At 56.2% G+C, this 24,291-nt stretch overlaps 7 protein-coding genes and 3 non-coding genes across 10 annotated transcripts; 3 read left to right on the top strand and 7 right to left on the bottom strand.

Annotated features, from left to right (window-relative positions):
- Positions 1 to 153: 153 nt before the first annotated feature.
- On the bottom strand, positions 154 to 1,887 carry VDAG_02101 (cytochrome P450 4d8; the record flags this gene model as incomplete). Its single annotated transcript, XM_009658130.1, has 2 exons — positions 154 to 1,599; positions 1,870 to 1,887. 2 exons carry the CDS (start codon positions 1,885 to 1,887, stop codon positions 154 to 156), a joined length of 1,464 nt encoding a protein of 487 aa, XP_009656425.1.
- Positions 1,888 to 4,808: 2,921 nt separating this feature from the next.
- On the top strand, positions 4,809 to 5,556 carry VDAG_02100 (CAS1 protein; the record flags this gene model as incomplete). The annotated part of the gene is made up of 2 exons (XM_009658129.1): positions 4,809 to 5,249; positions 5,305 to 5,556. The coding sequence occupies 2 exons, from the start codon at positions 4,809 to 4,811 to the stop codon at positions 5,554 to 5,556; spliced, it is 693 nt and encodes a 230-aa protein (XP_009656424.1).
- Positions 5,557 to 6,443: 887 nt separating this feature from the next.
- VDAG_20083 lies at positions 6,444 to 6,515 on the bottom strand. The gene has a single exon. It is a non-coding gene; the product is annotated as a tRNA-Pro (tRNA).
- Positions 6,516 to 7,498: 983 nt separating this feature from the next.
- VDAG_20082 lies at positions 7,499 to 7,570 on the bottom strand. The gene has a single exon. It is a non-coding gene; the product is annotated as a tRNA-Pro (tRNA).
- Positions 7,571 to 10,130: 2,560 nt separating this feature from the next.
- On the bottom strand, positions 10,131 to 11,196 carry VDAG_02099 (uncharacterized protein; the record flags this gene model as incomplete). Its single annotated transcript, XM_009658128.1, has 2 exons — positions 10,131 to 10,668; positions 10,718 to 11,196. The coding sequence occupies 2 exons, from the start codon at positions 11,194 to 11,196 to the stop codon at positions 10,131 to 10,133; spliced, it is 1,017 nt and encodes a 338-aa protein (XP_009656423.1).
- A 4,052-nt stretch (positions 11,197 to 15,248) lies between these two features.
- VDAG_02098 (uncharacterized protein) lies at positions 15,249 to 17,889 on the bottom strand (the record flags this gene model as incomplete). Its single annotated transcript, XM_009658127.1, has 3 exons — positions 15,249 to 15,326; positions 15,380 to 16,498; positions 16,825 to 17,889. 3 exons carry the CDS (start codon positions 17,887 to 17,889, stop codon positions 15,249 to 15,251), a joined length of 2,262 nt encoding a protein of 753 aa, XP_009656422.1.
- Positions 17,890 to 18,795: 906 nt separating this feature from the next.
- VDAG_02097 (alcohol dehydrogenase) lies at positions 18,796 to 20,024 on the top strand (the record flags this gene model as incomplete). The annotated part of the gene is made up of 3 exons (XM_009658126.1): positions 18,796 to 18,943; positions 18,996 to 19,460; positions 19,552 to 20,024. 3 exons carry the CDS (start codon positions 18,796 to 18,798, stop codon positions 20,022 to 20,024), a joined length of 1,086 nt encoding a protein of 361 aa, XP_009656421.1.
- Positions 20,025 to 20,669: 645 nt separating this feature from the next.
- On the top strand, positions 20,670 to 22,436 carry VDAG_02096 (fumarate reductase/succinate dehydrogenase flavoprotein; the record flags this gene model as incomplete). Its single annotated transcript, XM_009658125.1, has 1 exon — positions 20,670 to 22,436. The coding sequence occupies one exon, from the start codon at positions 20,670 to 20,672 to the stop codon at positions 22,434 to 22,436; it is 1,767 nt and encodes a 588-aa protein (XP_009656420.1).
- A 470-nt stretch (positions 22,437 to 22,906) lies between these two features.
- VDAG_20081 lies at positions 22,907 to 23,002 on the bottom strand. Its single transcript has one exon. It is a non-coding gene; the product is annotated as a tRNA-Asp (tRNA).
- A 352-nt stretch (positions 23,003 to 23,354) lies between these two features.
- Positions 23,355 to 24,234, bottom strand: VDAG_02095 (cutinase; the record flags this gene model as incomplete). Its single annotated transcript, XM_009658124.1, has 2 exons — positions 23,355 to 23,729; positions 23,803 to 24,234. The coding sequence occupies 2 exons, from the start codon at positions 24,232 to 24,234 to the stop codon at positions 23,355 to 23,357; spliced, it is 807 nt and encodes a 268-aa protein (XP_009656419.1).
- Between the last annotated feature and the right edge of the window lie 57 nt (positions 24,235 to 24,291).

The raw sequence follows: 24,291 nt of genomic DNA, 5'->3' as shown, positions 1-24,291 counted from the left end.
GAGCCTCACATGTACTGGCATTCCGTCCTTCGTGTGTGGTGTTCCTGCACCGTTTTGATATGCTCGTTCACCATCAACCACCTCTTTGGGTCCAGCGTTGCCACTGCAAATATCAAGTCAGTTTCAGGAATCAGGAGTGTCCAAATTTTACTCTTACTTTTGAACATCCCATTCCTCCCATGCGCATTCGACGTCCATCTCTCTAATCACAAGCGCGACAACGAGCTTCAGCTCCATCAGTGCCAGCTCTTGGCCAATGCAATGTCGAGGCCCTAGGCCAAACACGCGCCACGAATCTTTGCCTGGGCACAGGGCATCTTCCTGATCAGTTACGAGCCATCGCTCGGGGAGAAATTCGTCGGCGCGATGCCACTGCTCTCCAGCCCGTGCTTTCGAACGAATGCCATCCCAGATCATGAACCCGTCGGTGGGAAAGCGCATGCCGTTGGTGGGATCCGTCATGAAGAAGTCGGCTGATCCGCTCCGAATACCGCCAGGGCCGGGATATATACGGAGGGTTTCCTTGATGACGGCGAGCGTGTACGGGAGTGAGTTCAGCAGATGAGGCGCCTGCCTGATCTTCTCGCGCGTCGCATGCATCGTCTTTCCAAAGACGGAAACGTGCTCCTGACGGATGCGCTCCGCAACGTCAGGGTACTTGGCAATGCTGTACAGTAGCCAGCAGATGGCTGTGGCGGTGGTGTCGTGGCCAGCGAAGAGAAAGATTTTCAGCTGCGCAAGCACCGAGTCCACAAATGCTGCGTCAGGGGGCGGTGTGGCAGCAGCTTCGTGGAACTCCTCCACGTACGCCTTGACGGCCAGATCAACGATCGTTCTCACGGTTGTCTCCTTCGCGCGATCAGGACGAAAGCTGCGCTCCACAGCAGGCAGAAGAACGCCTCGCATAGCGGCTGTGTTTCTAGCTATGGAAAGGTGACGCCGTGGCGAAAGCATCTTGGGTAGCGTTAGGATGTTGTAGTCGAACATGCAGAGCGAAAGCTGGTCAACAAGCGCCTCCTTCAGCACAGAGGGTCCGGCACGCTGCTCGTTCAGGGATATATCGAGAACTGCACGAGCAATCACGTCAAATGTGAGATTGGTCGTCAGCGTCTCGAGCTGGAAAACGGGACCCCATGAGTTGGGTTTCTCTGACGTGCCGGCATGCTCGCGGAGTATGTCGGCAAAGGTGGCAACCTCATCAAGGATGGCCGGAGCAAGTGTCATGAGATTCTTGGCACTGAAACCAGGATTGAAGCGGCTGCGCCATGTCTTCCAAGGAGCGCCTTCGAGAGAGACCAAGTCAAGGTTGTGTGTAAGAGGAGCCAGGTATTTCTTCGCGTTAGGAGGGCGAGGGAGCGAGGGCTCGACGATGAACTGGTTAGCGAGATGGGCGTCAGTAATGAAAAGCAGGGGCGGCGCGATCGGCCACATATCGACGTAGAGGGCGCCGGGGCATGATGCGCGGTCGGGGAACAGTGTCCGCCGATTTTGGTAGATAAGCTGAGAGATGTAGTTGGGATGAAGGTCTATGGGCAACCCTCTAGTGAGTTTCGCAATGATGTGAAGATGGCCCGTCAAGAAGGAATGAGGCATCAGCGGCTGTCATAGAGTCAGATTTGGAGCCTATTAGACGTTTGATTTCAAGCCAAGCAGAAGTGTGCCCCCCCGGCCTACACACAGCATCACGATGCGTTCAAGATCAAGTCTCACTGAGATGGGAAGACTCACCACGCCCTGTGCCTTTAATCGTCGAAACTTTAGCCGGACCTGAACAAGCCTTGCGACGAAGTACCCAAACCCGATCACCAGAACCAAGAAACTTAACCGGATTAAAGATTGCGTTAGAGAGCGTCTGCTCGACACGCTGACATTTGTGTCATAAATCATGATGGGAACAGGCTCCAGCAGAGAGAAGCGCCCTGCTCTGAGTCGCCTGTTGGTACTTGGGTTCGCGTACTGGTGGATGTGCACCAACAATGGTCATGAACCAAGTTGATGGATGCGTTCGTGATTGGGCGGTCTCCAGATATCGATTGGCACGCGCCTGTGGTGCACTACCTAGACAACAAATGGGTCAGAGGCGCTGGAACATCTCGATACACCAGTGCCATGTCATGTCTACAATGAACGACTACGATCTTTCAACTTCAAGAAATAGGACAGCATGATAAAGGACAATGTGGCGGGGAACCGGAGACGTGGCGTTCCCTATTAGATCCTGTTCTCTGTACCGGATGCCTGTCATGTCGTGACACGCCAGCCATCTCTTAGGCCCTAAACTAGAGGCAGCAGCGATTATCCAGTCCTACATTCAATAGCTGAGCAGAACGACCTGGCACCCTGGTCTGCGACATGCTCCTTGGCGGATGGCATCCTCCCGTTTGGTCTGGCGAGGTCCGCTAGAAAGTCAGCTTGCAGCGCATCGGTGCTGGTCTAACTGTCGGGGCATCAAACTATCCGAGGTGGTGGGGGATCGACAGAGCGGTTGTGCTCTGGGGGTTGCATGTTTGCGCCTCAAACATGTGTCACAGGGCTACTGTAATGATCACTTTTCGTGATTAAAACACGGAGGTTCGCGACAGCACCACGTGTTGAAAGCATCTCGATAGTAGTTTGCTGCCATTCAAAAGCCGGGCAGGCGCTTGCCATTGCATTTACTGTCCTTGTGACAGGCATATAGGTCAAGTCGAATTCCGGCACTGAGATCTTGTTCGTGACACCAACGCTGCATCATTTGGCATTACTCATGCCATACAGGTACGAAGCTCAGCCACCTCGTCCAAAGCTGCAGCTCCAGGTGACACAGAAAAGCAAGTATTCGTTCTCCTGTTCCTCTGTTCGTTACAATGCACTGGCACCTGGAGAGAGAACAGGCTTTGTAACGCTGAATTCTCCCTCATCGTACTACCACGACCACCGATATGACTCTTCTGCAGCGGAGTGTAGCGTCTTTGTCGAGAGAGCGGACTTGGAGCTCAAGGCTAATGAGAGAATGATGGGGGTTCTGGGGTGTTAGAGGTTGATCGACGAACCAATATGATCGACTGACGCATCACCGGAAATCTTGGGTCCTGAATCAACGTATCGAGAACTAAGCTCATGGGGTTTTTCAAGAAGAAGGGTCAGGAGATCATTCCTGAATCCCCTGTCGTCAGTCATGAGCGCAACGCCACATACCACTGATCTGACTTGACAGACTCCTTTTCTCCTGCACGCATCCATCCTCCTCCCACCCAAGCTGCACGCACTACGTCGGTCGTTTGCACGAGGTCATCAAGTTTTGCTTCATCTCAATTCCCCGACAATTTATCCTGGCTCGGCGAGGAAGTAGCGCCATCGGATTCAGGATCACTCGTCAGGTTGATCATGTTCCTCAGTTCCTGGTATCCGCAATGAACCGCAAGCGCTGAGACAGCGCTGAGAGCGTGCATCACAGGGCGCATCTGGCTCGGTGCGCTCAAGATCCTGACTGAACCCACCTGCCAAGGCGGTAACAAGCCCTGCCCATGCTGTTTCAAGAAGCCAGGACAATTTCGTCCTCTCGTTTCCCATTGACCTTATTCCGTCCGCTCTATCACAGCCTCCGTCATCATGAATGAGCGAGCTTTGACATTCCTACACGGCCTGATAGCCCCATAACTTCTGCTGCTCAGCGTGTCTCAGCTCCCTGTTGCTCCAGCGTCACAGCGCTTACCCACAGACCACCCGATCCTGGTCATAAACGCGGAGTCTAAGTCGCCCGCGCGCCGTCTCTCTTGGCGGCTTCACCACGAGCGGGAGATGGGCACTGCAGCCCTGCATGGAATCGTTGAATGCCGTCGCTCCCGCTGGGTACAGTGGCTCCATGATCGACAGCCCAGGGCAGTACTGGCCATGCCTGCAGCACATCGTATCGTGGGGTCTGCTCCTCTTCATGGGGGGATGCCGCGAACTGACGTAGATCGTCTTCTTCGTGATCAATTCGAGAGCTCGACGATGCTGGTCATCCACGTCTTCAAGCAAAGACGCCGAATAACCTCTCAAACCACGCACACAATCAAACGTAGGCTAATGCTAGCAGAGAACAAAATTCGGGATGAAAGTAGACCAAACTGCAGTCCTGTTCGTGTCACTGTTCCATCTCATCTCCTCACATCTTGTCCGCGGCACATGTGGCAGGTCAGAACCAGCACGGGGACCGTGTGGCGGGTTCTAGTCTGAGGGTATACCAAGAAGTGCCGTGTGCTCCTTCGCCAACTTTTCCGCTGCGGAGTCCACTATCAAAGTGGAGGGCCCATCGAAACTCCTCGGAGCCTTCAGGAAGAAGGGCTCACCTTGACCGCGCGATTCGATTACGTTGCACAGCATTTACTCACAATAAGGTAGAAACGGGAGGGGATGGTAGCAGAACGACAGACGGTCACCACCTCCTGTTAGTCGCAGGTGCGGCTGGGCAGAGGGCGTGCCCGCCTCAGATCCGACTGATATGGCGATATCACGCTCGATAAGCTTGTTTGAGATGGGCGTGTTCACGACAATCTTCGGATGAGGGGGCGACAAGGCGGAAACGCGGCCTCGCGATTTTCTTCGAGGCTCGTCAATGAACCCACCGACGACGACCCCGACTTTCGAGTACAAAAGACAATCGTGTTCGCTCCATTCAAGTAGCTTGTTGTTCTTCACCCACAGCATCAGCAAGCATCAACACCCTCAGCCCCTCTTCACCCATCCAGAGCGTTGACGCCGCCTTCTATTCTCTTTCACAGGTCCGGTACCGTTTATTCCACTTTCACACCGTTTCCCAAAAAGCAACCTCACAATCCATCAAAATGAAGACCTCCGCGCTCGCCACCCTTTTCGCCATCGCTCAGCTCGTCTCGGGCCACGCGGCCATCATCGCCGCCACTGGTGACGCTGGCGGCACTGGCATGGCTCTCGGCGTTGATACGTCCACCCCGCGTGATGGCACTCGCCGCAACCCCTTCCAGCAAGATGCGACTCGCTTCCGTGGTGACCAGTCTGAGACTATCGGCGAGACTGTCGGTGCCGGCGACAACAACATTGAGAGCGGCACCACCGCAATCATGACGGAAATGGGCGATCAGCTGCCGCAGGTCAGCCCTGGTGGTCAACTTGACATGACGCTGCACCAGGTCAACTCGGACGGCGGCGGCCCCTACACTTGCGCCATCAACGCCGACGGCACCGCCCAGACCTGGACCGACATTACCGTCATGCAGAGCCCGCCCGGCCGCAACTCTCGCAATCGCGTAAGTCTTTGTGGTCTTGTGTCATTTCCAAGTTCATCACTAACACATGTTCCAGGATGGCGAGCAGTCGGACTTCCCCATGGTGGCCGCCATTCCCGCTGGTCAGACCTGCACGGGCACCGTCGCCGGCCAGGAAAACGTCTGCATGGTCCGCTGCATGAACGATGCCAACGCTGGACCCTTCGGCGGCGTCGTCCCCGTGCAGCTCGCCGGTACCGCCAATGCCACCGAGGCCCGCCGCTTGCTGGCGCGCGCCACCATGGAGAAGGCCCGCCTCTACGAGAAGATGAAGCGCGACCTTCACTGAGATTGATACCTCGTGCTTCATAGGCGTACACGAGAGAAATGGCGCTGGCGCCTAGGGGAATTGGGTCTACTGGCTTGGACAGAGTTCACGGGTTGTTGGGTATGAGTTGAAGCTTGATGGGTTAACTGGAGTGGACCACTGCAGTAATGAGAGCATCTTCCGTTCGTACCATGCGTAGCTGGAGTGGAGGCTCACAATAATAATGGAAGCAATCTACAAAACATGTGCCTTCATATTGTATAGACAAGATTCTTGCAGCCGCTTTATCCCCAATACTCTCACGTGACAAAATGTAGCCGCAGCTTTGGCCAAAATCACAGTGCCTTCAATTGTCACTCGGCGGACAAAACCATGCACAAGTCTTTTTCCTTTAGAATAGAGACGGCTCATTCGTGCACAGCAGTATGTTGTGCTTATGGGATGTTTTGGTGAACACATGGCTCTCGTGTGTGCTGCCCTTCATCGCGCACCACGCTGTCAAGGTTGAGCTTAAAACCCGCGAAGCAAGTCTGATGGATCAAGGACACTTCATCTTCAGGCGCTGGAAAATCTACTTTTGGGGAACGAACTCAAAAATATCAGACTGATTTGGGGACGTCAGCCGTGATGAGGCGCGCTCGTGGACATTGTATCGCTCAGGTACTTTCGACTGACGAGTACGTTAACTTCATCAACTCTTGTCTCTCCGGGCCGGTTGGGTCACAAGTCATGGTCCAGAATGCCATCCCAATAAGTAGTTTAAGCCAAAAATTGACACAAACGAGTACCAGAGACAAAGGGGAAAAAAAGGATGCTTGTTAGAAATGGTTCCTGGGGCACAAGTCATACCCATAAAACATCAAAAGAATGCCGATGTGAACAGTTTGGGCCAAAAGCAAAAAGGGTTGGGTCTGTGCCGCGATTCGAACGCGGGACCACCTGCACCCGAAGCAGGTATCATACCTCTAGACCACACAGACGGTGGGGATGCTTATTGGTTGTTACTTCGCAGACCCGCAAACTTCTCTATATACAGTAGCCTTAGAGAACTTCTCTATATACAGTAGCCTTAGAGAAGTCATGCAAATTTCCTAGGAGTCGTCGATGCTTCCGGGGCTGACATCGGGCGTCTCGATGCCTTCCGCAAGAACCGGGCCACTCAAATGGAATGAAAACGTTGGAATAAAATGGCGTCGGGCGTTCAGGGATCAATCTTGTTGGGCTCAATCAAGGACGCTGAATGTTGCGCGTAACTTTTGTGAAGGTATTCAATTGAAATTTCGTCCTGACCAAACTTATAATGTTCAATCCGAAACCAAAAATTCAGAAGTCGCTTGGTGAGGTGTGAAGGCCCATCGCCTCGCCTCTCACGATGACTGTCATTCCTATGTTGCCCGGATTTGGCCTCAGTACACATGATCGTCACCGCCCTCCCAAGAAGGCCAGGCAAGGATGTTTCAAGAAATTAAGTAAGTACTTTGCTGGAGGTGAATAGCACAGTAGAACACAAGTATCGTGGAAGCATTAAGATGTAAGTCCAGAGGCCAAATTTGGAGCACCCAGGGGATGAGGAGAGGTACCAAGTAAGCTTGGTGTGGCTATCAAGGGCCCCCCGAAGGCTCCATACCTCATCACAGCCTTAACGAATAGCGTGGGCAAGGATATTTCCAGGAACTGGGCCAGTACCTCGTTAAAGGTGAGCAGATCAGCAGAATAAAAGTTTCGTCTAATCATTTGAGTATTTCCCTCATTGTATGCCTTGATCCGTCATCTTTCCGTTCTGTCATATGGCTGCCGATCTGAAGATGTACCGAGGCCTAATTTCAGCATCCAATGGTTAGAGACTAGTCATTTAGCGGTGCGATTTGTGATCTTTCCACCCTCGCCCCGCCCCCGACCCGGGCTGCGCTGGTTTGGGGAGTGTTGTGACACATGGACAAAAAGAAAAGTAAAAACTGAGATGGGCTCTCGCCGCGATTCGAACGCGGGACCACCTGCACCCGAAGCAGGTATCATACCACTAGACCACGAAAGCCGTGAGGGTGCTAATTGGTTGTTGAAAGTCGCCGACGATCAGTAGGTTTATAATGGATTACCCTCAATGCTGCCGTGTGCCTTCGCCAGCATTGGTCCCATTGCTTGCAAGCAAAAGTACGTGAAGGCAGAGGCCACCAGAGCCAAACGCATTTCCGTTGTCGCGGCAAGCTTATCGTTCCTCGCAGGCCTAATAGCGCAGCTTTGACCTCCGTTTTGCAGCCTGGGTTCGGCTTCATAACAGGCAGTTCGGCGAGAGGTAATACTCATGGTGTCTCCGTTGCTTCATAAAGTTTTTGCGTATACGCATTTCGTCCCATGTTTTGCCAGTGCATAGGATGAATTCTGGAAACAGGTCAGGATTGTCATCCTGCCAGATTTGTCCGGCAACCGCGGCAGCACTTCATGCAGAATCGATCAAAGCCAAGATAACAGCACCCACTCCCCGGAGTATCTAGTTACATAATCCACATCTTTTTGAAGTACCTACATTGATTAGTGAGCCATGCGTTTTCAGGTATGATACTGCTTGCACTCAGAGAGTGCCTGCTGCTCTGTCCTGAGCACCACGAAGAGGCCCTAAGAGCGCCTGCTCCACCACGGCAGGCACTGCGTCCTGATTAGTATGACTTCGGAGTGCCTGTTGCCCTACAATCAACTTCGATTCGTAGTTGCGTCCAAATCGCCGTTGCTGCCTTGCCATACGTCGCCAAAGCCTCCGCAACAGCAACTCATGCCCCTTAATACTTTATCAGCATCCTAGAGATGCACAGATCCGCCCTAGCTGGCAATTCGGCATGGTTCCTTTCTTCAAACCAGATTACAGGTTATTGACATGTTTTTGGGCTGTCACACAAGCTAACCTGGAGGAGCTGACAGCTGAACAACCGTCGAGCCATTATAACCCGGAGCCATAGATGATTGAGCATTTTGATCACCCGAACTTCATCAATATCCAACTGAAAATTATTGGGGGGTGAAGGGGGGGGGGGGGTGTCCTCTCACTATTCCAACAGCTTGTTTGAACAAGCATTCATTTGTTCTCTATTACCGTCTTTGCGCCCCATGGGCAACGAATGTTTGAAATAATTTCGCGACCAATGCTCATTTCAGGTTGCAGCATATCACTTACGCGCTTCCGTCTCTGCTGATCAATTCCATTTTAGTTTCATCTTGTTCAAAACCAAGAAACCGGTGTATAGCTTTGCAGGTATGTCACAGCCTGAGGCGCAAACATCATAGTCCAGACTTGAGGTCAACTCACCCAAGCATGCAGGATACCTGATCGCAGTATTTTGAGTCTCGTAGTATGACGTCCAATGCCTTCCGAAGCATTCTAAAACTGTCAGTACTTTGCCCGCAAAGGTAGTCAAGCTTCTGATACGCCCTACATGACCTCACACTGCAGATAGAAAGATGGCCCTCTCTGCCATATCGGGACTGAAATACCTCTTCCGTGTATCCAGCTCATCAGCCTCATACACAACACGCTCCGTAACGAGATCAAACGACCCCTGGCCGCCTTACCTTCAGCATCGAAGGACTGTCACTATAGATGAAAGACAACGCACACCCCTCATCCACATCACATTGATCAGTAGACACCTCCGAGCATACTAGAAAGGGGTACGATCTCCAGCCGTTTACTATAGACAACCTGAGATAACGGAGCGCCGACATCAACTCAATTTCTTGCTCTTCCCCGCATATAATTTCAACTCCGGTTGGCTTGCCAGACTGAAGCTGATCTTCGTACAGCCAAGGGAGCCACGATTACACTAAAAGCCTATAACCGTAACACTTGAGCATCGCACTTGAGGTTTGAGTAATTGGCTAGCATCCGTAGTGTTGGAGACGACCATTGAGTGAGGCCGTATACCACCTCTTGTGTTCATTGTGAAACTTGGAACGCCCGACCTCACCATGGCGAACAGCTGACGAGGAGGCATACCACCCACAAGGGAGAAGACTAATCCTGAATTCACCAGTGATGAAATCTTCCAATATGCTCCTTCATAAACCCTTTGACATGTGGTCCGTACCTTCATGATGGCATCCACAGGCCACGGCTTAGGGCCCGAGTTGGACGTGAAGGTCCCATGTCTATGCCCTCAGGAGACTACATGAGGAATTAGCTCTTATAACGCACACAAGGTACGAACAACAGATGTTCACAGATTCAAAGGGTAAGATCAAGATTCATAGCTTGATGCTTTGCTCGAGGTCATTGGCAGAAACATGGAGTCTCTAAATCCTTTGCCTGCCGTCTCACAAAGTACGCCTCGATTGTGTGCCTCCACTACCCAGAGCAGAGACAAAAGCCGCTCATCAAACCAAGAAACACTCATCAAGCTATGCAGAATGCCACAGGGCACCAATAACAGCATCCAGGGGACATATACAGGGTGTGAATCAAGTGCACTGCTTATTGATAACCTATATTTACATGGAGTTTATAAGCCTTCTGATCGCCAAAAGCGACTGCTCATCAATTTTCAGTACTGAAGCAACGAGCATATCAGTAGATTCTCCAATGCCGTACATGACAGTGGCAAAGCATCTCATGTTCTCGGGATATCGTCCTTGCACCCGTCCCAGATGGTGCTCCATAACCTTGTCCCCATAATCTGATTAAAGTCCCTCGACTCGACTGCCCCGTCCGCTCGAGGCGCGAGCCATCCCTCCCGTCGTCCTTCGAACGAGTTAATCCTCACATCAGATCCTTTAACCTCTGGCTCAGCCGATGCTTCGTCAACAGGCTGCCCCGTAAACATTGCCAGCTCAACGTCGAAGGTCATCTGCCGACGGTGTGATGGTGGGTAAGTCTGCTGCTGATTTGGAGCAACCTCGGTCATGGCAGTCTGCGAGAGCTCCGTCGCCGGCGTCTGAGACGTGGTTGTCAGGGCCGTGGCGTCAGCTGTCCGCCTGCCGGTGACCGTGTCCCACCAGTGCGACGTCTTGTCGACAGCAGGGCTCCAGCGGCCGGTACGCGGGACGTTGCGGGCCGTAGAGCGTTTGCGAGCGGACTGGTGGCGTTCAAAGAGGAGATTGACGGAGGGGAGGCAAGCACAGATGAGGCCTACAGTGAGCTCGACACATCTGTATCCAGTCAGTACATGGGCAGCTGGCGGAAGCAAAAAGTACATACGTCGTCAAGCCAAGAACGCCGAAGTCGGCTGTTACGTCCGTGGAGCCGACGAATTGGACTACCCTGATCAAGCGAAAGATGGTGACGGCTGTTGCGGCACCGCCAGCCCCAAGCATCAGGATGATCTTGATCTTCTTCTTCAGCGGCAGGTTCAGCGACCAGGTCATCGGGATTGGGAGGATGATAATGACGAGGTCAGCCATGACGGCGATGGACAGGTCGACGATGAATACTCTGCGCTGATTGATGCATCGTCCCGATACGGCAAAGTCCCAATACGAGTTGATCGGCACGCAGATGATGATCTTGATGGTTTGCACGGGGGTGTAGAGAAGGAGCAGTGCCCAGAGAAACCAGTGGATGCCTTTGGCGACGCGCTCATTGACGGCGAAGACGCGGGCAATCAGCAGCAGGAGGGTGACTTTGGTGATGTATGCCGCTGGTATGTAGACAATGGAACTTGCATAGAGCCACTTCATCGATCAGTTGTCGATATTTCGTGAGCAAAGGGGGTACGTGGGCTCACCTTGAGCACTTCAGAGTAATTCTCCACTGTCACTTCCCAGGCGTAGTGCCCGAGACCGTAGTGGATCACTGCGATGAGTTGAGCATGAGAATGAAAATGTTGACCATATGTGTCTTGCTCACTGGTGAATACGGTGGCGGAATAGACCAGGATCAGAACCCAAGATACCAAGCATGCCCCTGGGCGTTGTGTTAGCTTTCGTCATCTCCAAATCGAGAGATATGTGTCGCACGTACAGTCGGCCAACAAGATGCGACGATTGATTGAAAAATCTTGACGTAGCCTCGCAGAGAGACGAAAATGGTGACGAGAACATTGCAGACAATCAGCCCAGCCAGGACCACCACCCTGCCTGCGTCTCGTGGATGGTCAAAGTCTGGTGTGACGCCCGGCGGCGGCGGTAGGTACCCAAGCTGTCGAGAGGGCTCGCTATCGGAGGATGCCATGTTCCCCAGCCCTTGTCAGGAGGTTCGGGCCGTGAACGACTGGCTGTCCATTCTCGTCGATGGTGTATCGGGAGAGACTTGAATGGACAGTCGCGGCCAGGGGGGTTTCGCAATATGATCTATCGATTCCACGTTCAATCCGAGCTCGATAGAAGAGCCAGCAAAGTAGGCGTAGGGGAAAGAGGGGACGTCACACTGTTATGGGAGCAGATGTGGTGGAGGGCCCGTTGGGGGCGTGGCTGCCAGGGCCCGCACACATACAAAGACAAATGGGACACTGACAAGGCGAGTCCACGGACGGACGAGATGGCCAGAGGCCGGCTCAAAGCTAACTGAATGTGTTTCGAGCTCGGACGATCTACATGGGCAGAATGGTCCGGCTTAAGCGGGGGAGCCCGATGGCATCGCGGCGAGTCAGGTACTTGAGACCTTGAGGCTTCGCGTCCGCTACGGAAGGGCGCTGGAGATGCGTGTAGCCCAGGAAGTCACGGGCGGCGGCGAACTCTAATGCGGCAGAATGGGCTCCCTCGAAAGGTCCGTGGCCACAGCCACAGGTCCTTTTTGAGTTTGACTCGCGCGTCCAGGGGTTCCTAGGGCTGGGCCCGTTCACCTTCTAGAAGCCTTTCTTTTGCCGCCCATTGGCGAATCTTCGACAACGCATGGGAGGGGTCCGGCTTGAGACGCGGTTGGTTCGGGGCGCCAGGCCCTCGAATCGAGCTACAAGTACAGACAAGCTTTCGCGTACTGGGATCAGATTCAGCCATGCCCAATCCTTATCAAGGTCCCGCTGGTTGTTGGATTGGCGTGTTAGATGTGAATGATCGCCAAGATGCACAAGCCGCATGGTTGGTAATCAAAATAGGATCGACATGATGATGGCGAACGGCTCAGGCGATGTTCTCCACGGGTTGCGACCCTCGAGCCAAGATGCTCCGAGTCGTGCTAGGACTCCAGGGTCTGCTGGCAGTTGCTACTTATACACGCAACTGCGTCTGTCTGCGATCCATGAGCAGTTATTTATTGCGTCTGGACCGTCTGGTCAGGCCAGCCTCTCGTCAAGTAGCGCCTTGACATCATTCAGCCTTTCATCCGAAGATGTCCAAAGTCGGCAGCTGGTCTTCTTCAACTCCATTCAAGGCTGGAAGTAAAGAAACATCTTGCAGATGAAGCAATAAAGGGAAGCGATGAGAGAACCCGCGGTGGGAAATCGCAAGTCTATGCTCTGCGAGAAATGGGGACAGCCGCGAGACCTACTTCCGCGAGATCATACCGCCAAAATGGCCAGATGGCTGTCGCCAGCGGTCGTGACATGGCAATTGCTGCCAGGGTTCGCCCTCAGGGAAAGGAGCTACACAAAATGGCGTTTCTACATGTAGGTGCGGCGGGTAGCAGCCAGTCGCAAACCAGCCGCATGACGACCAGAGCTCTCGTTCTGGCGCTTGATCCCCCGGGACAGGGGCCGCGGAAGCGGGCGAGGGTCCAACATACTTTTCTGGATCAGATTGCTATTCGTGCTCGTGATCGGAGCATTTCCCGTCGTCACCCGAGTCATTGATATACGTTGTGCGGACTTTTGTCGCGATAGAAGCGTCCGGTTCGTGTCAGAGTCAGGGTGTTTCACCGTCTTGGCACATGGTACTTCTCCCCTGTGCTTGGTAGAACAGTTTTCAGTACCTTACCAATTGGGCGACTTACATATCTGAGTCGAATGTGACGGGAGCTGCACCTAGGACTTTATTATATGGGTAGTAAGCACTAATATATGCAGTCGGTATAGTCATAGGACGACATAAGAAGTTCATCTAGTGCGTTTGCTGATCGCAGACAGACATCGTAGCTATGCCGGGTCATACTCTCCTTAGCATGGCTGGTTCTGGCTGACTTTGCGGAAGAAGCATCGTGAACTAGGATCTCGGACTGTGGACCGGAAGGTGGGGTTGATGCGTTATGTCATCAGTGACCGACATCCGAGTCTGACTTGTGCTGACTCTGGAGATGAATGGGAGATATTCCGGCATAGGGACTGTGTGTCCCGAGTCATCTTCCCTCTCTAAAACACATCCGCCGAAGCCGGCCGTGAAGTGTCTGGATCGAGGTCGCATCCTCGGTCAAGGTGCGGCAGTATCGGGACAATTGTCTATTGATACTCGATTGCATTGCGCTTTTGCGCCTGCATTATTTCTCGCTCATTCCCCGAGTCAGTATCCGAGGAGAAATTGCGGCTTGCTTCTGTACAATCCGGGATTTCAGAGTCAATGGACAATCCACCTCGTAATGGTACGTGGAGACCTCATGAGAATCGGCATGACGCCGATCACATTACAGCAGCATCTACAGCCAGAAGCTCGTTCACAAATAGTACGCAAACGCAACTGGAAAAGGGGTTCCTTCTTTTCAACCATCAGTGGGTATGAGTGCCATCTCAGAGGGCCCAGGTCAGCGATATAAGATGAGAGATGAGCGGGTCCGCCAACCTCGACTACTGTTTTGCATTCGGTCTCCCCAGCCCATCTGTAACATAGGCCTCCAAATTCTGTCGAGAGAAGCTGACAGCGTTTCTACAATACATACGCGCTAACAATTAGACCTCACGCACTGCCTTATCTTGCATCTTATTGCCACGAGTGGGTTCAGTAAGGAGACTAAAGCTCGTCACCGCCTACTCCTGCGAGATCCTTTGCATCTCTCCACAAGCCCCGTATGACTCGATTCAGAGTTGTCTCATTTCTGTGTTGTCAGATGAAGCCGTGCGCTTGTCCGTTTACTCCGGCAACAGCGCAGGATCTGCACCTATAGGATAGAATGGTCTCCAAGACTGTACGGCTCGAAGTGCCGGAACGACCGCGCCAAATCCCTGTAGCGACTCACTGCCAGAGACCGAGGGAGGTTTCCTAAGAGGAGCCATCGCTGGGTTGCCTCTTCACAAACAATGCACCCAAGAATCATGTTCATCGAGAGCAAAGGGCCCAAAAAGCCGTTACACATCAGACTAGATATCAGCTACCAGGCTCTTAGACGGACACATAGTATGGCTGAGCAGCTGTAAATCATGCCGTTCGGACCAACTCACAGCAATTCAAGAACCCGAGAAACAAATAAGAATGTACTGCTCCTGAAAGCTAAAACAGAAGCACATTGCCAAACCAACAAGATGCAATGAGTCATACCGTCCATCATGTTCCGTACTGTACAAAACGCCATTGATGCCAAGGGCACGCCCCAAGATGCTTACTGTACAGGTTCCCTACTAGCCCCGAGCTCATGCGCGCGCCGTGTGAAGACGAGGGGAGTAATTGAAATCCACAACCACGAATGATAACGAGAAGGCTTCCAGTCGCTAGAGAAACAAAACGTTGCAGGGTTCGAAGGGTGGTGGAGGCACAGCGTTCTGCATGGCATCGGCATCCTTTGTTATACAGATGCAGTGGCTTCGACCAAAGGTGCGGTCCTGCACACCATGTTCTGCCGCTTCGAGGCTTGCAGACTGTGGATACGCTGACGGCAGTCACTGCACCATGTTGTTGACCTGCAGCTACAGCCAGCGGGCTCGTACGAGAGCTCATCGGGCCCTTTTCTTTGAACCGGCCGGTGAGCGGCGCTTCTTCTTGTTGAGTTGACCATACGCCGTTTCGAACGCCTGTCGTGTGGTTAGCAGCAGACTTAAGAGGCCCCAAGCGACCCCTGACATACCTTGACAGAGTCCAGAAAACGCAGGATACGGTCTTCAATCTCGAGCCCGTTCGCCCTGTCCTCATTCACTTTGGCCACCACGAGTCTCGAGACGACGCCAACATATTTCGCTGCGCTGACGCCCATGTCCTCATTGGTGATGGATGGGTTCCGCATCTGCGTCAGGACGATGGCCATCCACCGCTCAAGACCGGACCACTGCAGGACGTGCCCGCCGAGCGCCAGCGTCTGAGGCGCGCGTATGCGAAAGACAAAGTGGATGGTACCTGAGACAAAGAAGACGGTCTGGCCAGGCTTGAGCACGGTGTAGCGCCAGCGGCCGCCGGTGTAGGAGCCCGGGTTGGCAATCCATGCGGCGCGCTCCTTGTCCGTGGGGTCGGAGAGCCAGCCGAAGCCAATGCAACCCTCCTGCGCCGTGATCCAGGTCGAGAAGCCGTGGCTGTCCGTGTGGGGGGCCGTGTTGTGGCCGCCCTGCGACATGAGGACCCATTCAAGCACATTCCGCCACTCGTTCCACTGTCGGCTGGAGGCGACGACCCTCTCGGCGCTCTCCTCCATGAGGACCGTGTCGCGGACTTGGAGGAGCAACTGGCAATTCTCGCCAGACAAGAAATTTGGCAAAATCGCCGACGGCAGGGGGCTCTGCAGGTCGAGAATATTCCACGGGTCATCGGTGCTCTCGTCGGCGAGGTAGCGAGACTTGACCTCGCTCAGCTTGCGGACCTCGAACGACTCCGAGAGGGCGCTGCGCGAAGGGATCTGGACCGAGATGAACCTGTCAAGGTTTCCCATGCGACGGAGAAATTGGGCGATTGGGCGCTCCCTTGTCTTCCAGCGGAACTGTTGCTGGCCGTCGGTGACGATGGGTGCGCCGTGCGGGGACTCAAAGTCGACGAGAGCCTCTGCTTGGTCGCCGCTGAAAAAAAGCATCTCAATGGCGCCCTTGTCGCGGGATGTGTTTGGCGGCTCAGCCTTTTCGAGCAGCTCCTGGATCAGTCTGTTGGTTCCCTCGCCATGCGTACTCCGTGGGAAGATTGTGTCCTCGACCTTCTGCCGCAGCTCGGTCAGGACTTGCTTTCGATAGGCCTCGTCGGCGTCGCGGTCATGCAGGGCCCGCCCCTGTGGCGTGGTTTCCATGTGGGATCGGGTCGTCGACTCGCTGCCTCTTTGGCCTGTGCTCATCGACACTGCCAAAAGAGGATGTGCGCTGGGCGGCGGATGCAGCAGGCGTGGTGAGGTTCGTAGCGTTGGTTTCTATCGCCGTGGTTGGAGTGATATGGGGCTGAACATCCATTGCCGCAGCGGTGTGCTCGGCGAAATGTTGCAAGATGCGGCCGGCAGAGCTTGCCAAGAAAGGGAGTCAGTTTCGTCGCAAAGGATGGTGTGAAAGCCGTGGGAATGTCGAGGGCCAAGAGAAGCATGGGTGGGACGTCATCGGGGCAAACACATCGGGGGTCTGCCGCCATGGGTTGTGCTGGAGGCGGGTGGTGACCACGTGTCTCGCCTGCCGGGTTCTCAGAGGACTGGGTGCTCTGGCTCGCCGAAGCCTTCGTCTTGGGGGGCGCCAGTGTCGTGTGCTCACGAGGGATGGGCACCAACCGGTAGGGCGACCACTGAGGAGCCGCTGCCGCCGCCGCCGTCTTGACGCTCTCCCGTATGGAGGGTACCGGCGTGATGAGGCTCGTCGCCGGCCAGCTCACAGGCGACGAGGAGGCGCTCTTGATGGGCGGCCAAGCATGCTCCAGCGGGACCATGAGGTGGAAGTCGTCAAAGCCGTAGCCCGGAGGCAGGTCTTCGTCGCGCAGATGTTTCCGCGGGTAGGTGCCGTTCTCCCACCACTGCGTGATGCGCTGAAGATCCTCGACGTCGATATGACTTGATATGTCGCGTGCAGGATGCGACGGCGGTTGGGTTGCAGCGCGCTCCTTGGTGCACCTGTTGAGCGCGACGACGGCCTTGTCAAAGGTGGGAATCACACGAGCGGCGATGCGAACATGATGGCAGTACTCTGGGCCACCGAGGACCAAGTCGTAGTGAAGCACAACGTGGCGGCCCCAGCGATGGGCGACCTCGGTCAGGGCGTCGAGACATCGAAGGCGCGCAGCGTATCCGATGGAGGCGAGGCCGAAGAAGCGATCCCACGGGGCCACGTGATCCTCCCGAAAGGTCACAGCAAGGGGCGTCGGAGGGCGTCCGGCCATGTCGACCCTCCACTGGAAGTACTCGGCACAGGCCTTGGCGGTGAGGCGCTCGGCGCAGGCGACGAGGATCTCATGGCCGCCCTCGTGATCGATGAGCTGGTCGCGCAGCGCGAGGCAGAGACGGTCCCGTTCGGAGGCGCTCGCACAGCGGTGCAAGGCGTCGCGAAAGGCATGCAGCCGTTGCAGCTGATCCCGCGTCAGGACAAGGGCGTCGTCGTCGTCGTCATCCTGGTCCTTGGCCGGGGGTGTCTGGGGTTGTGGGGCAGGCGGGGTGGTTGCGCATGCGCGCGTGTGGGAGACGGATGCCATCTGACGGCATGCATGGGGCTGGATGAGAATACTGGGGAGATGAGGAATTGGTAAGGGTGCGGTTGACGGGCGATTGTTCGCGTGGCAGGAGGGTCGTGGTGATGATAAGAGAAGGCTCGCGAGTCGCGACGAAACGCAGGTCGTTGGTCGTTGGTGAGGTTGGATCGAGATTGGGATATCGCCGGTGTTGGCGGTGACTGCCACAAACCGCAAACAAAGGCAGCCCCACATTGTTAGCGCACTTGGCGACAGCTGTCAGCTTCCTTTGTGCTATTCTTGAATAAGTCACCTACCTAGGTAGAGGTCGCATCGCTGCATTGCATTGACAGTCGCTGCACAATGGTAATATCTAATTGAGTATATTTTCGGAGGAAAAAGAAAGAGCATTGCGGAGGCGGGTGGTGGAAGGCGTAGCAGCCCTGTTGAACAGGCACTTATCTCACTTTGGTGTATACTCCTAAGTGCCAACCTGAGTGAGTCGAAGCTAAGGTACCTACACGATACCTAGGTACCCAGGTTCCTACCTACAAGCCCACCCAAAGGAGGTATAGGGAGCAAGTGGTCGACAAAGCTGTTGCAACAAGTGAGAGACTCCAAGATCAGGCATCTCGCTGTCGAGTACCAAGCCTACGGCAGGCCATTTTCTGTCGTTTGCTCAGTAAGTAGCCACCATTGCTCAGTAGGTAGCCACCAGTAGAATCCGAGTTCCGTCCACAAGTCCGAAGCGGGGACGGTTCCTCGTCATGATTATCATGGTCATCCACTCAACCCACTGCGCGACCCTCCGTATTAGCAATCACCTCCATTTTCCAGAGGCACGCCGCATCATGAATATATAACCCGTGTGCCGCTGTCCAGCGTTCCTCATCACGACATTTAATACCAATCGAATCCCTCCGACCAAAAATGGCTGACGTACAAGTGCAAAAGTGGCAGACCAAGCTCGACGGCCTCGAGAACCTTTTTAGGGCCACGAGCGCCATGCCCAAGCCCGGCAAGGGCGAGGTCCTCGTCAAGATCAGTGCCGTGTCACTCAACTACCGCGACACTGAGGGTAGGTTCTTCACGTTACTCGCCAGAATAATAATGGCCGCTCACACACACAGTCATCATGGGTCTCTACAACCACCACAAAACAGTCAACTCGGGTGACATTGACCCCCTCGTCCCCTGCTCCGACATGTGCGGCACCGTCGTGGCCATCGGCGACGACAACGACAACGACGCGCTGCTCTGGGCCGTCGGCGACCGTGTGCTCTCGACCTTCAACCAGGCCCACCTCACGGGCCAGATCAAGGCGCCCATCATGGCGTCGGGCCTCGGCCTGCCGCTCGAGGGCGTGCTGCAGACGCATCGCGTCTTCCCGGCGACGGGCCTCGTGCGCGCGCCGAGCCACATGTCCGACGAGGAGGCGGCGTGCCTGCCCATCGCCGCCGTGACGGCCTGGATGGCCATCAACCAGTTCCGGCCCCTAGGCGCGCCCGGCGGCCGCGGCGAGACGGTGCTGCTGCAGGGCACAGGAGGCGTCAGCGTCAGCGGGCTGCAGATAGCCAAGGCCGCGGGGGCGACGAGTATGTTTTTTTGGTCTCGTTTGTCGGCTTTGTTCTTTTCTCCTTGTGACCCCCTGAAGCAATTGCACCGCGTGTCCGCTGACAGCCCCAGCCATCATCACGTCCTCCTCGGACGCCAAGCTCGAAAAGGCCAAGGCCCTCGGCGCCGACCACGTCATCAACTACCGCACGACGCCCGACTGGCAGGCCCAGGTCATGGCGCTGACGGGCGAGGAGGGCGCCGACGTGATCCTCGAGACGGGCGGCGCGCAGACGCTGCGCAAGTCGTTCGACTGCGTCGCGTACGGCGGCGTCATCGCGTGCATCGGCTACCTGTCGGGCAAGCAGGACGAGGCGGGCGACCGGACCAACGTCAACCTGCTGGCGCTGGCGCGCAACGTGACGCTCAAGGGCATCCTCAACGGGCCGCGCGACCGGTTCGAGGAGATGGTGCGGTTCTACGAGGCGCACGCCATTCGGCCGGTTGTCGATCGCGTTTTCGGGTTCGCGGAGGGCAGGGAGGCGTTGCAGTATCTGTTCAGCGGGTCGCACTTTGGCAAGGTCGTCGTGAAGGTCGACGTGTGAAGGGCGAGAGGTCTCAAAATACCTTGGTACCTTACCTAAAGTAAGGTCCTAGCTGAGGGAAAAGGCAGTCTGGCAGTGTACCAGGCCTAAGTACCTACCTTACTTAGGGAATGCCACTCGGCCAAAGAAATACCCGTTAAGAGCATAGCAGTAGGGCCCCGTCTCGCCTGAGGGTTTGGGTTGCAGCCTTGATGGTCCTTAGGTATATAGCACACCGTACTACTGCTGCAATATCCTGCCGGATGCCTCGGTCACATGCCTCTGAGCTCTCCACCTCCACACTCTCTCTACCTCTATCTGAGCTCTCCACCTCCACCTGAATACCCAATGCAGGCGATACACCACCATGCAGACATCCCAGACCCCTGCCAACCGCCGAGCTAGGCACGCTGCTTCGTGTCAGACTGCGGGGCCGAGGCTCCTGCGTGGGCACAGTAATCGAGGGTCCTCAACCCCAGCCTTTCGTCAGCCCATTCATCTTCCGACAGCTCGACCCATCGTCGTCCCCGCGATTGCGTCCCCTCTTCCCCGGATTTCGCAGTAGGGTCCATCTCATCGACCTCCACCTCCTCCGACAAAGGTCTGCTCCTCCTACGCAGCTCCATCTCCCCCCCCCTCCCATAGCGATACGAGACATCCACAACCATGGCAGCCAAGGCAACTCCCGACAACCCCGTCCTCATCGTAGGCGGCGGCTTGGCCGGCCTCGTCGCCGCCTATGAACTCTCGCTACGCGGCATCCCGACCCTCATCATCGATCAAGAGTCCCGTCAGAACCTCGGCGGCCAGGCCTTCTGGTCTCTCGGCGGCCTCTTCGTCGTCGACTCGACAGAGCAGCGCCGCCTCGGCATCCGCGACAACAAGGCCCTCGCCATGCGCGACTGGCTCGGCTCCGCCCAGTTTGACCGTGAGGACGAGGACTACTGGCCGCGCAAGTGGGCCGAGGCCTTTGTCGACTTTGCCGCCGAAAAGGGCGACGACGGCATGGAGGGCTACGTCAAGGGGCTCGGGCTGGGCTTCATGTTCAACGTCGGCTGGGCCGAGCGAGGCGACGGCCGCGCCGAGGGCCACGGCAACTCGGTGCCCAGGTTCCATCTCACCTGGGGCACGGGGCCCGAGGTCGTCCGCGTCTTCCGCGAGCCCGTGCTCAAGGCTGAGAAGGAGGGCATCATCCAGTTCCGCTTCCGCCATGCCGTCGACGAGCTCATCGTTGACGAGACCACGGGCCGCGCTGTTGGTGTGCGCGGCCGTACCCTCGAGGAGACGGACCTGCCGCGCGGCGTCGCCACGTCCCGCACCGAGACGGGCACCTTTGAGCTCCGCGGCGCCGCCGTCGTCGTCACGTCAGGCGGCATCGGTGGCAACGTGGAGGCTGTCCGCGCCGCCTGGCCCGTCGATCGCCTCGGGCCCAAGGTGCCCAATCACTTTGTCGTGGGCGTGCCGGCCCACGTCGACGGCCGCATGATTGGCATCGCCGAGTCGAGCGGCGCCCACATCATTAACCGCGACCGCATGTGGCACTACACCGAGGGTCTCGCCAACTGGGACCCCATCTGGCCGTCCCACGGCATCCGCGTGCTGCCGGCGCCGTCGTCGCTCTGGCTCGACGCCACGGGCAAGCGCCTGCCGCCGCCGCTGTTCCCCGGCGCCGACACCATGGCGACGCTCAAGCACATCTGCTCGACGGGCTACGACTACTCGTGGTTCATCCTCGACCAGACCATCATCGCGCGCGAGTTTGCCCTCTCGGGCAGCGAGCAGAACCCCGACATCACGGGCAAGAGCCTCTGGCAGCTGCTGACGCGCGTCTTCGGCAAAAAGGGCACCGTCCCCGTGCAGCGCTTCCAGCAGCACGGCGCCGACTTTGTCGTGCGCGACACGCTCGACGCCCTCGTCGACGGCATGAACGACCTCGCCCGCGAACGCGGCGGACCCGCCCTCGACTCCGCCGCCGTGCGCGCCACCGTCGAGGCCCGCGACGGCCAGATGGCCAACCCCTTCTCCAAGGACGCCCAGGCCATGCTCATCCACAACGGCCGCGCCTACTGGGCCGACCGCCGCAGCCGCGTCGCGCCGCCGCACCGCCTCCTCGACCCCAAGCACGGGCCCCTCATCGCCGTCCGCATGAACCTGCTGACGCGCAAGACGCTCGGCGGCATCGAGACGAACCTGCGCAGCAACGTCATGAAGACGGACGGACGCACGCCCTTTCCCGGCCTGTATGCCGCCGGCGAGGTCGCTGGCTTTGGCGGCGGCGGCGTCCACGGCTACAACTCGCTCGAGGGTACCTTCCTCGGCGGCTGCATCTTCTCTGGCCGCGCGGCCGGCCGGGGCATTGCCGCCGAGCTGCTTGGCGAGGACGGCATTCTCGATGAGAGGCTGAGGAATCGGGAGCCTGCGAGCAAGCTGTAGACTTGAACATAGTGAAGTACAGGGGGAAGAGGAGGATGGATTAGCGGTCATGTGCATCTTGTTGTGTGAGATATGTCGTAGCAAGCTTGGATTCATTTGATTGCATTTCATGGGTCTTTACCTAGATACGCTTGCTCGCTGTGGTGCCCGCAGAGAGCGAAATGGCCTGATTGTTTCATCACAGAGCGAGACCGAGATATGATTGTCTCAGAAATATGCATTAAGACCGAGCGAGGTCTTGACGGATGGCATGAATTACTCGATAAGACACAACTGGCTTTCGCTTTTTGGGAAACACACTTTCGATCTCGGAGTGAGGAGGCTACACGGTCATGATGCATGCTGCCCTGTGCAACACAGATCCCGCGACCTGACAACGGAAACATGGCAGCCGCAATATTAAAACGAAAGAAGGCATCAGGGACACTCAACAGTGCCTTTGGTCATCGGCTCCGATGCTGACAAAAAGTCTTCCGATCGGGGAATTGAACCCCGGTCCCCGGCGAATCTCAGAACCCAGGTTCTTTGGTGACAAGCCGATATCCTAACCACTAGACTAATCGGAACTAGATGACAGGGATAACGTCAGCATGGTACATGACCTTGAACGGCCCGCACACGACAGTAAAGACAAATGCTGAGGGTAATGTACTTTGATAGGCTCGGATGCTGTTCCTCACCTATTACAAATACTCAGGGCATCCTCGAAGCTTTCAGAATAAATAAGAGCGAGACTATATTTTTCATCGTCATCAGTGTACGAAGCATACTGACAGAAATCGATAAACCCGCTCCTCCTGAATCTCAATCTCCAATGTCCACGAATCAACCCATCATCGCAGCTCCTACACTGGTCTCACGTAGCTACCCAAAGCCTTGCACCCTCGGCATACATCCAGGCCCCCTGCCATGCACAATCTAGCGAACCCTGGCCGCGATCCAAGAAGCCGCGGCGGGCGCGTCCTGCTGGTACTGCGTGTGGGCAGGGGTGATGGTGAAGCCGCCCTCGCAGATGTTGTCCCCGGTGCGGCAGATGACCCGCGTGCGCGAGGCGGGGATGGTGCCGAACGGCTGGTTGCGCTTGGGGTCGCCAAAGGTGAGGACTAGTCTTGTCAGCTTGATGAAATCCTGACTGGGCCGCATCATTGTATGAGAGAAAAAAGGGAACAGCATACCGGCGGTGACCCTGTTGGTCTGGGCGGCGGTCAGTTGACCGGCAGCGTTGTGGACGACCTGCGCCCCCTGGCTGTAGCCGCTGAGGACGATCTTGGTGTTGGGGCACTGCGTCACGGCCTGGACATGTCATGGTCAGCTTGGTGCTCCTGCTTCACTGTCGGCGTGTACTAGTGGCTCGGAGAGGTCTTACGCGGGCAGTGAGCTGGGCCATGGTGCGGCTGCCAGCGGCGTCGCCGCCGGCCAGGAAACCGGCGACGTTGGCGGGGTAGGTCACGCCCTGGACGGCGAGGTTGGCCGTTCCGATGAGGCGCGCAAGGTTGTTGAAGGTCAGGGGACCGACGGCGGCGGGATCGCCGATGTTGCCCTGCTGGGTGGTGCCGCGGGCGTAGATGAGCGTCACGGCGCGGCAGGGGGTTCCGTCCGTCAGCTGGTTCGAGACGCTGGCGGAGTACTGGCGTGCCGCGAGAGGGGTGGCGGGCGAGGTCTCCTCAAACTTGGAGGCATAGTAGGCCTCGAGCTCGGCGAGGGGGAAGTCGGGGTCGAGCTGCGAGGAGGGGGCCTCAACAGGGGCAGCGAGAGCAGTACCCGCGAGGGCGAGCAGCAGGGTCTGGACGGCCTTCATGGTGGCGGCTGGATGGGTGAACCAAAGAGGGAGAGGAGAGAGAGCCGGTGGAATTCC

This window comes from Verticillium dahliae, genomic scaffold, assembly GCF_000150675.1.
Source record: "Verticillium dahliae VdLs.17 supercont1.3 genomic scaffold, whole genome shotgun sequence".
Taxonomy (NCBI): Eukaryota; Fungi; Ascomycota; class Sordariomycetes; order Glomerellales; family Plectosphaerellaceae; genus Verticillium; species Verticillium dahliae.
The sequence above is the reverse complement of the archived record's forward strand: the minus strand, read 5'-3'. Positions and strand labels throughout refer to the sequence as shown.